The sequence below is a fragment of the Corylus avellana genome, chromosome 4, assembly GCF_965113065.1.
Source record: "Corylus avellana chromosome 4, dhCorAvel1.hap1.2, whole genome shotgun sequence".
NCBI classification, from domain to species: domain Eukaryota; kingdom Viridiplantae; phylum Streptophyta; class Magnoliopsida; order Fagales; family Betulaceae; genus Corylus; species Corylus avellana.
Window position 1 is genome coordinate 3,204,731 of NC_142493.1, and position 11,530 is coordinate 3,216,260.

At 38.4% G+C, this 11,530-nt stretch overlaps 1 protein-coding gene across 1 annotated transcript; it reads right to left on the reverse strand.

Annotated features, from left to right (window-relative positions):
- Positions 1-8,947: 8,947 nt before the first annotated feature.
- LOC132179676 (uncharacterized) lies at positions 8,948-9,869 on the reverse strand. Its single transcript, XM_059592430.2, has one exon. It carries the CDS (start codon positions 9,850-9,852, stop codon positions 9,175-9,177), a length of 678 nt encoding a protein of 225 aa, XP_059448413.2. The 5' UTR covers positions 9,853-9,869; the 3' UTR covers positions 8,948-9,174.
- Between the last annotated feature and the right edge of the window lie 1,661 nt (positions 9,870-11,530).

The window sequence follows — 11,530 nt, forward strand, 5'->3', positions numbered from 1 at the left end:
CCGTTTATCGCCTACCAACTACTTATCGACCGCCACCGAATCGTCACTGACCGACAACAGACTTTCGGCGGTTGGTAGGCGGAATAAAAATACTGTTTCGACATTGGTTTGATTTGGTATGTGGTAATTTTTTTTTTTTTATCAGTTAACCAACAATTAACCGACTTAGTCGATTTTTCAAGTAAATTTTGAATTTTATTTGGTAATTTTCTTTATTGCATGTGTTTGTCCAACTTATTTAATTTGTGGTTGTCATTTTGGTTCATGTTTCATGAATTTACTTTTTCTTTTCATTTAAAAAACATATTATTTACTAAATCTATAGTTACAAAGAAATTGATAAATCTTAACATAAAAATTTGTAACCGACAATTAATCTACTTAACCAACCACCAATTAACTGAAAAAGTTGAAACTGTTCATTATCGGTATGAAGTCAATTAATTAATCGACTTAACCGATTTTTACGAATTAGTAGGTGAAAATGCCCCTATCAACACCGACCGAACCAATATTTACCCCTCAAAATTGAACATCTGGTCACAGTTGCGTAATTAAAAAAATCTTTTCTTCTTTTCTTCTTTGCCTTTTTTCTGGACTGTCTATGTATATGGACTATTTTGGGACTTTTCCCTTTCTACAAGTCAAGAAATACGAGCACAATTTGGGAAGAGCTCAATTGCAAGTAATCAAACCACCTGCAGATGTAACTATATGCTGTCTATGTTGTGTTGAATCTTCACCATTATGAATTTTATTTATAAATAATAAAAAATAAAAAAACTAATTCGTTTTTGATGAAAATTAAAGAGTATGTTTGAAATTGTGTTTGAAAATAGATCGAGTTTTAAAATCAAAACAAACTTTCAGCAAAAACTTCATTTTTAAGTTTTTTCCAAAATTGCATTTTGGCTATTTTTAGAGTAAAAAGTCAAATATATATATATATATATATATATCTAGCGTCCAGCTTGGGAATGTTCCACTTACTGAAATCATTATCACCATCAACCAAAATATTTTCATAGTTAACCACGTCCGGTGGTAAACTGGAATTAGAGCTAACAGAAGATGTAGATCTCCACATTATGACACACAAACTAAACTCATAATCACTCACTGGGTGAAGTCTTAAAGGATCTCATCCTAGGTACTCACTCACTGTGTAATCAGTCTCTGGATAAAGGCTTCTTCCTAAGACACCAGACTATCTGCACATACCCTTGGCCTAGCCCTTTGGTGAAACTATCCACACATACCCTTGGCCTAGCCCTAAGCTGAAACCAGAACTATTCGCACATACCCTTGGCCTAACCCACAGCTCTTCTTCACGCCCTGACGCCAACTCCAGGCTTAAGCGGGACTTACAGATACCTCAACACTGTAGTGACGGGGTGGCGAACTACCGTTCCTTACAACAGAGGTGACGGGGTGGTGGACTACCGTTCCAACAAAAGTGACGGGGTGGCAGACTACCGTCTAACACTTAGGATCTCGACATAGAGAAAGGTTAACAGGGGGTAAATAAAAAGGAGGAGGCAAAGACTATGCACTCAGGGGGGGAGAAAGAGAGAAGATGTATAATCAAGGCAGCAAAGAGACCGACAACACTTATGGCTTTGATACCAAAAGGGGGAGGGGGAGGAAGCGCAGTATGCATATAGATGCAGGGGATGAGGGGGAGGTGATAATAGATGCAGAACATAAGCAGTTGAAAATCAAAGCAATAGAACCGTCCAAGATGGCGGTATGACAATTGATAATCAAAAATAAACAACTGAATAGATAACAGATAATCGTTATAGATTATACGGATAAAAACCTTTGCTAGAGTAAGCGTTAGGACTTACTGAAGTAAGGATAGAAGAAGAAGAATCAGAAGGGGAATGGCTGGAGGATAGAGTGTCTCAAGGAACCTCTCAAATAACCTCTGCCTTACAATGGGGGAGGGGAGCCCGTTATATAGGCTTGAGAAAAGTAAAAACAGTAAATTACAATCATGAGCCGCGTTCATGCGGTCAAAAGCAAATAGTAAAAGTAAACAGTAATTGCACGTCTGGCGCCAGTCTGAACAGTGAAAGCATCAATTTGAAACAGTAGATTGTCGGCACTGTAGTGTCGGCGGACAAATCTTGAATAGTGAGTGAACAGTGCATCTGAACAGTAATCCTGCGCGTGTCGTCCGGACATGAACAGTAAAAGTGAACAGTGATTTTGCACAGTAACTCCAAGTATAAATGAATAGTGATCTGTCTAAGATCAAGGAGAACCAAACAATCTGAAACCAGCCGTCCGGGCTAGTTCTGTCGAACTGAACTATACTAGCCGTCATGAAGCCAGTCTTTGAGAAAACCTGAGAAAACTAGCCATTTGAAGGGCTAGACCAAGCTGAACTTTGAGGACCGTTAGGGGCCCAAAAATCACATGAAATCAACCCCGATTTATTCTTCATTGTCAAGAGGACCAATAGAATCAAGATAGGTTTGAATCCATTGCTTCTTTTTAGAACAATATTTGGGGACAGGAGGAGTAGGTGCAGAGTATGGCACAATGGCATCATATCTGCTAGTCATAAGCTCAACTTTTTTAACAATGGGACCAATTTTTGGAGACATTGTCCAAGTTTTGCATTGAAACCATCGCCTTTCAATTTTCTCTTGATTTCTGCAATATCTCCATTTGAGAAACCAAGGGATTCTGAATTCTCTGGCAAAATAAAGCATGGGAGAAAAAATAGGGTTGTAATGGGCAATAAAGCCTTTACAGCCAACATGGGAGGAGAAAAGGTGAAAAGCATAAACAAGAGGACCAGGAAGAACATCAATTGTTAGGCCAAAATAATCCCACCAATGTTTGAACCAAGAGGGAAGCTGGCAATTGAAATCTTCAATGAAAGTTATAAACCAAAAGTGTTTGGACTCGGAATTCTGGTAAAGCATAAAGCGAAACCAGGCATTGACATAGTCATAATATGAGAAGCAAATTGGAGAATTAGAAGATGGAAGGAGCTGAGAAGGGTGAGAACCCCACTCTTCTACAGAGATGAATTTAACAATATAGGCAACAGTCCCGATAGCCGTTAAAGGGTTATCTTTCTTGGGAATATTCCTGAATTTGATGGATTTGGTTTTAATTAGAATATCAGTGAAAAATGATAAATCCTTCAAAGGATGCTCAGGAATCCAATGGAAATGAGCAGGGAAATAATTGAAGGCTAACTGTCCAGGAGTCCTGGAGAGATCTTGGGAAGAAAACAAATATTGAGAAAATGGTAGGGTAACCCAGGGAAAAGACAAAACAATTGGGTTAGAATTTGGTTCCGTCTGAGAACCAGGTTGGGAGCTGGATTCCGTCTGGGAATCTGAAGCAAGAGGAATATAACCATGAAATGCAGAAGAATCTGACTGGACAATAAGTGGGGATTTCCCAAAAACTGTTGAAGTATGGGTTACAGGTTCTCCAAGAAAATCAAGGGGAATCATGTCAAGTGGGATAGAGGGACAAGGCTTCAAAACAGGGTTAACCTTTTCCTTCCCCTTGTTGCTGGCCATTGTGGCACTGCAAGAATTCACGGGTAAGAAAATCAGGTATTGAATTGTTGGAGCCTTTGATGTATTCAATATCAAAATCAAAAACACTTAAAATAGCTTGCCACCTGGCAAAAATCTGTTTTGATGCAATATTTTCAACATCTTTTTTCAAAATATATTTGGCAGATTTACAATCAATCCGTAAAAGGAATTTTTGATTGAGTAAATCAGACTGGAATTTAGTAATGCACAAAACAACAGAAAGTATTTCTTTCTTAATAGTACTGTAATTAATCTGCGCAGAATTCCAAGAACCAGAATGGAATCGAACAATTTGTTCAGACGGTTCTGGGTTAGATTCTGATGAAACCACTTGTTTCAGGATACCTCCAAAACCAATATCAGAGGCGTCAGTATCAACAATCTTGAAAGAATTATCAGAAGGGATGCCAAGACATGGGAGAGTCTTGACATGGAGTTTGATTTCTTTGACAAGAGAAGTATGGATATCAGTCCAAGGGGGAGGATTGCCTTGCAACCTTTCAAATAAAGGTTTACAATGTTTTCGCAAATCCTTGTAGAAATCAGCAATATAATTTAGAGAACCAAGAAATCTTTGAAGCTGTGATTTCTCAGTGATGACATCAGGAAATTTATCAGCAAATTGAATCGCCCTGTCAATAGGACGAATCTGACCTTTAGAAATATCAAACCCAAGAAATCTGATTTTATCTTGGAAGAGTTTGATCTTTTTGGCAGAAACAACAAGCCCGTTATATCGAATAGTTTCTAGAAACGATTTCAAATGTTTCCAGTGTTCATCGATGGACTTTGAGAAAACAAGAACATCATCAATATAGACAATGGTGAAATGGCTGAATGGGTTGAAAATATCGTTCATGATATTCTGGAACTCACTCGGGGCATTTTTCAAACCAAAAGGCATAACATTCCACTCATAGTGACCAAAAGGGGTAGTAAAGGCCGTTTTGTACCTATCACTATCCTTAATCTGGACTTGCCAAAAACCTGACTTTAAATCGAACTTAGAGAAAACAACAGCGTCGTTCAGACGACTGACCAAATCCTTCCTATTGGGGATAGGATACCTAATCCATTCTAACACATCATTGAGGGGCTTATAGTTAATGACTAACCTTGGGGCACCTCGTTCTAACTCAGCATTTTTCATGACATAAAAAGCAGCACAGGACCAAGGGGACTTACTCTTTCGAATAATACCCTTAGTAAGCAAATCAGCAATTTCTTTTTGACAAAATTCTAAAGTTTCGGCATTCATTTGAATAGGCCTAGCCTTAGTTGGAATTTTGTTTTCAGAGAAATCTTTAACATAAGGTAAGGAAACAATATGCTTTTTCCTATGCCAAAAAGCATTAGGAAAATCAGAACAAACAGAATCAACAATCAAGGTATTGAAAACAGAAATTTTTGATTGCAAAAGCTCGTCCGAGAGCTGTTCAGCAATCTTTTTATACCTTAATTCTTGTTTGAGGAAATTGAGTTGTTTATGCTTAGCAGAAACTAAATTTAAACAACCGTTATCAATTTCAGATTTAGTAGCAAAAGGAAATTTAACTTCAAATCCCATTTTTACAGTTGAGACACCAGTGTCATCAATTGTTATGGGGTAAAGCATGGCAATGAAAGGTAGACCAAGAATGACTTTATCAGTCATATTTTTAACCAAAACAGCAGGGATATGAAAACAAACATTGTTTTGACAAACATGAACATTGTTTAATTCATACTTGATATTCATCTTTTCTCCACTGGCTGAATGCAACCGTTTTGTGGATTTTTCAAAATATGTGCTGGGAATTAAACCTTCTTGGATGCAATTCAAATCAGCACCAGAATCAATCAAAGCAATAACATCAAGAGTAAAATCAGGAGAAACAATGATATGCACGTTAGAATGCCATTTGGGAGGAACCACTTTGTTGATTAAATTGACAAAATGGGTTTTTTCAGAAACAGAGATAGGGAGATGCTTATTCTTTTTTAAATCAACCATTTCTTTCCTGGCGTTACGAATCTCGTCTTTTAAATCTGAGATTGTAACTTCTTTGGATTTTTGTTTTGAAAAGTTTTCCAAAGTTTTTTCAGGAGATGTTTTAGCATTGCTTTGTTCCTCATGCTTGGTTAGAACAGAACAAGTACTAATACAACCATAGTTGATTCTATTGAAAAGAGCATACTCAAAACCTTTCATAGGATTGACAGATCCGTCAAAGGTCTTTTGGAAATTAGGTTCCATTTCAATCCTACCAAAGTTTTGTTCAAGAATTCTGACGTTAGAATCAGTTGGTTCTTGAGAGGGCTTTTCAAAATCGGGAAAAGAAACCTTTTTGTTGGCCATCTTTTGTTTAGAAGAACTAGCACAATCATTAGAAAACTCAGAAAGGAATTTGTCAATTTTCTCAAGATTTTCTTGAGAAGTCTTTTGATAAGAAAGTTTTGACAAATCTGGGAGAGAAATCAGAGGATCTTCAAATTGCTCGATGATTCTCCTATCGTTAGTGATAGGGTCCTTATCATGAGTTTTGAAAGGGGAACACTTAATAACCATGTTGTTGACATTAAGAAGAGTGGTCTCAGTAGGAGGATGGGAAGATCTGATTTCAGATTTATCCTCTCTGACAAACTTCTTTTTGACAACGTTCAAATCATTTTCGTCCGGAAAATGTTTTTGGAGAAAGTCAAAGAACAAAATGTGAGTCTGGGACTCGATCATAGCTTCGGCCCATTGGACCTTGATACGATCTCGTTCCTTTTGGGAATACTTGGCACGGTATGAATGCCGCAACTCACGATTTTCTTTTGAAGCAAAATCCTTGTTCAAAGCATTCCAATCAATGACAGAGAAAAAATCTCTGATGTGGGCAGTGATAACATTACACTGATGAGGAAAATCAGAAGGAATAGGAGCAACAAAATCAGAAGCAGAGGGAGAAAGAGATCCACGATCGTCATCCGTCAGTGGATGATTTTTCGTAGAATAAAAAGCAGATGAAACTTGGGAATCAGTGGAAATTCCTTTGAGTTTCAAACCAGGACTAACTGTGGGATGAAGATGAGGAGAATCGTTAAGGGATTCGTCGACATCTTTATCTCTACGACGGAGTCCTTCCGAGGTCGTTGAACCCGCAAAAGAATTCCTTCGTTCGTTAATCAACAGGGGACGTTCAATTCTGTTTGAATATCCCAAATCAGCAAAATTGATTTTAACAGATCCATCCATGTATTGTTGGATGTAATCAAGATTAGAGGCATCGTTGACTACTCGAGAAGGTTTTGCAACATTCTCCAAAAGCCACTCGTTGGGGAGTTCAATCTCAGCCCACCGAATCATTTTTGGAGTTTTAATATGAGCATTCTGAGTAGAGCTCTGAATCAACAGAGTCGATTTGCCAGTATTCTTAATCACAGCACGTGGATCAAGATTTGTTTTCATCAACTTGTAATAAATACGGTAGATGATAGCAACAGGATGGCTACCTTCTTCCATATTATAACCAGATGTGAGAATATTCAGCGTCAGTGCTTTCAGAATATGAACATCGGTTAAACTCAAAGTCATGTTAGGGAAAACATCAAAGTGGACAGGGCCACCAAATAATGAAGACTGAATTAAACCAATAATGCTTGTTTTAAAATCAAGAAAACGAGCATCACGCAAACAAAGCAAGACAGATGCATTAATACCGAGTCGAGTCAAGGATTTGACTGCAACTTGGACAGAACCAATATGCAAAAATCTGAACTTTTTAGCAAGAGCATTGTTCACAAAACGCTTGCTGAACAAGGTAATAGTCTGATTATTACCCGTGACCGGAAAGGTCTGTTCAACAGTTTTAACAGAATATTGAATCTTAAAAGAAGATTGAAACCAAGTAGTATTGTAGACATCCCTAGCGTCCAGCTTGGGAATGTTCCACTTACTGAAATCATTATCACCATCAACCAAAATATTTTCATAGTTAACCACGTCCGGTGGTAAACTGGAATTAGAGCTAACAGAAGATGTAGATCTCCACATTATGACACACAAACTAAACTCATAATCACTCACTGGGTGAAGTCTTAAAGGATCTCATCCTAGGTACTCACTCACTGTGTAATCAGTCTCTGGATAAAGGCTTCTTCCTAAGACACCAGACTATCGGCACATACCCTTGGCCTAGCCCTTTGGTGAAACTATCCACACATACCCTTGGCCTAGCCCTAAGCTGAAACTAGAACTATTCGCACATACCCTTGGCCTAACCCACAGCTCTTCTTCACGCCCTGACGCCAACTCCAGGCTTAAGCGGGACTTACAGATACCTCAACACTGTAGTGACAGGGTGGCGAACTACCGTTCCTTACAACAGAGGTGACGGGGTGGTGGACTACCGTTCCAACAAAAGTGACGGGGTGGCAGACTACCGTCTAACACTTAGGATCTCGACACAGAGAAAGGTTAACAGGGGGTAAATAAAAAGGAGGAGGCAAAGACTATGCACTCAGGGGGGGAGAAAGAGAGAAGATGTATAATCAAGGCAGCAAAGAGACCGACAACACTTATGGCTCTGATACCAAAAGGGGGAGGGGGAGAACCCCACTCTTCTTTGACAAGAGAAGTATGGATATCAGTCCAAGGGGGAGGATTGCCTTGCAACCTTTCAAATAAAGGTTTACAATGTTTTCGCAAATCTTTGTAGAAATCAGCAATATAATTTAGAGAACCAAGAAATCTTTGAAGCTGTGATTTCTCAGTGATGACATCAGGAAATTTATCAGCAAATTTTTGAAATTTGAAATATATATATATATATATATATATATATATATATATATATATATATATATATTGAAATTTTTTACTAAACACGTCAGCTTTTTGTTTGGTACAGTTTTTTATGTACTAAAATTATTTTTTAAGCTCTCTAACGCAATCTCAATCAGGCTTTAAATATCAACAGCTACCATTAATGACTTTTCGAACTCATCTTGGAACATAATATAAATTGATCTGTCATCTGTGTACGTATATATATTTTAATTTCTAGCATGTCTTAGCAAATGTATATTCACAATGGGAACTTTTTGGCTTATATCATAGTAATTTGAGTAATGTCAGGGACCATATTTTTATCTTTTTTTTTTTTTTTTTATCCTCCTAATGTCTAAAGTTGATGTGACTTTCAAAATCACCATTAGATCAAAATTCAAGTATAATTCATCTAAAATTTAATAGTGATTTTAAAAGCCATATTAACCTTAGAAGGATAAAAAAAAAGATAAAATAATGGTCCCTAACATTACTCTAGTAATTTTTCACACAATTATTATAACACAAATCATGAAATGGCCTTTGAAAATGTTTAAAACATAACTCCATGCAAGTCCACATCAGGCTTAAATGATCTTCATATATTCGAATTCCAAATTCACAGATACAACTTGATGCTAATAGTAAAATATTCTCTGGGAGAGAGATTTCACCGATCAAAGTAATATTTATTTCACAAGTGTCTTTATTTTATCATGATCATAGATTAATACTGCATCTCGATCATCTTATTAATTCAAACTAATATACTAATTATATCAGTTATAGGCTTATAGCTAAGCTGCCTAATTAATTTCCATATTGAGCCTTGTAGTCACTCCAAAGCTGATCAACTGTCTTCCCTAGCAGCTCCACGAAGTAGTTGTCAGTGTAACCATCTCTCATCTTTTTGTTGAGTTCTGCCACAAACCCATCCTTGAGACCATTGCGGTAGTCTAGAAACCGCGCCGTCACCGAGTAGCCCTCGTCCCACCGATCCCTGCCCCCTGGCTGCACCCAGCTAGAAGGCACGTAATCAGCCTTCAACCTCACAAAATCAGCAACTCCTTCAATCAATCCTCCGGGAGCTTGATTGTTACCATTCCATTGCCATATGTGTACCATTTCATGGTAAAGCACCCCATTGAAGTCCAACTTGATATCCGCCGTTATGTTTCCGATATAGTTGGCACCGACGTGGATTTCGTTGTTGCTAGTGTACGCGATTCCGTCCATGTCATCGACGAAGAGGCTCACGCGCTCGACGCTCTTTCTGTCCACCTCGTTGCTTTGTTGAAAGAGGTTCCAGATGAAGTTGGTGGCGGATGCCATCGTTTCCTTAGTGTAGTCGACGCCCAGCTCATTATTGAAGCGGACACCGCCTGGGGTAGTTTCCACCCGGTTCGTGACAATGTAATCAACTGCGTGGGTGCCATGGAGTGCTGCTAGGACTAGAAGAGAGGAGAGGAAGAAACTGAGGTTTGCCATGGTTTCTTTTAACTCTGTTTTTCAGGCTTAATTTGCATTGTGTTCTTTTCCAATGTATTTATATAGGGTTGGCCTAATTGCAGGTTCCTTACGCAATGTGGAGTACGTTTGTCCTACTGCTACGGTACGTAAGAGCCGCGTAACTAATTGGAAATTTCCAAAATGTCATTTTTTTCTCGAGGTATTAGTTACAGGCTGATCTTTCTGGCCGTGTGATTTGGGTAATGCTATTCAGAAGCATTCTATCAGCAACTCATCCGCACCTTGCTTATCAATTTTTTTATTAAAAAAAAAACAATCACGAGTGATGGACTAAAAGCGGGTTAGATTTCAAATGTTTCATTCTTCCCCCAAATCCCCAAAACGTTTCCCTCTCTTCCTCTCCCACGCTGCTCCCTCCCTCCCCTCATCTTCCGCCGCCGCCAACCTCCAAGCAATGCCGCCACCGAACGCCACCCATGCCACCACCGGTTAAGCCGACCATCCAAAACCACCGAACGTCACCAGCTCTAAATCCGTCTCTGAGTGAACTGAACACGCTGACGTTTACCTCAGCCATTGCCGTAGCCATCGCAGGTATGCGTCTTCTCTCTGAGTGTTGCCATCTTTCCGTTTCTTGCCTTTATTGTTGTGCTGCTGTGCAGGTGTTGAAGCAAGCCTCTAGGCTTTATGCTGCGAGCTGGGTCCGGGATACCGGACCGGAGCTTCGGCCAAATGATTATAAGAAGCATGAAGAGAGTGAGAGTAAGAGCGAGGATAAGCCCGGTGGAGCAAAAAGTAAGACTAAAGAGGAAGAACCATCGGCGTTGGAAGATCTTGGTAAGAATTTCATCACTTTCTTTGTCATGGTTTTGTTGTCAGATCAATGTTATGAGTTTTGGGGCCATTTGGGTTTTGTGGGGGTTAGACTGTAGGTGGGTGAGGGTGGACTCCAAAATTTTTTAAGGGAAAAAAATTCCGTAAGGCCCAGCCCCCACGATTGTGCTCTAAGTCTAGGCCTATCACCTGCTTGTAGAAAAAACTGTGTGGATTTTCCTTGAATTTGTAGTTTATTGAGTTGAATTCTCACTGTGCGCCTCTGTTTTTATTAAGTGACTTACATAATTTTTTCACATTTCCTCTAGGGATTTGATAAGAGAACATAGCAAGAGAGAAGTGCCAACCCCCATTTCTAACGAGTTTGTTGCGATTGCTACTATATACGTTTTGATTTTTTGGTTTCGGTTTCGGTTTTGGTTTTATTTTAAGAACAGAAAATCAAAACAGCTATATGTATTTTGATTTTTTTGTTCACAAATGAAGATTGAAACTATATATGTTAGGAGGAATACAATGAAAAATAAATTTCAAATTATGTAAGTGATTTATTTTAACTTACCTAACTCCAAGTTCTTATGGTCAGTCACACGTAGTAACTTTGATCTTCTCAATCAAAAGAATGATAAACATTGTTGATATAATATTTCTATTGAGCTGAAAACTATAAGTTTTTGCTCTTGCAGGCATTGTTGATCAACTTCCAAAGATGACCATTGTTCTATTAGTTGATGAAGGCACAATTCCTGATCATTGCCTGCTTTGTGACGATATAATAAATTTTCTTATGCTCATTAAGGATGCCATCATAGCAAAAGGCTTATCAAGGATATTGACGGCTTCATATTTTTATATAATTTTG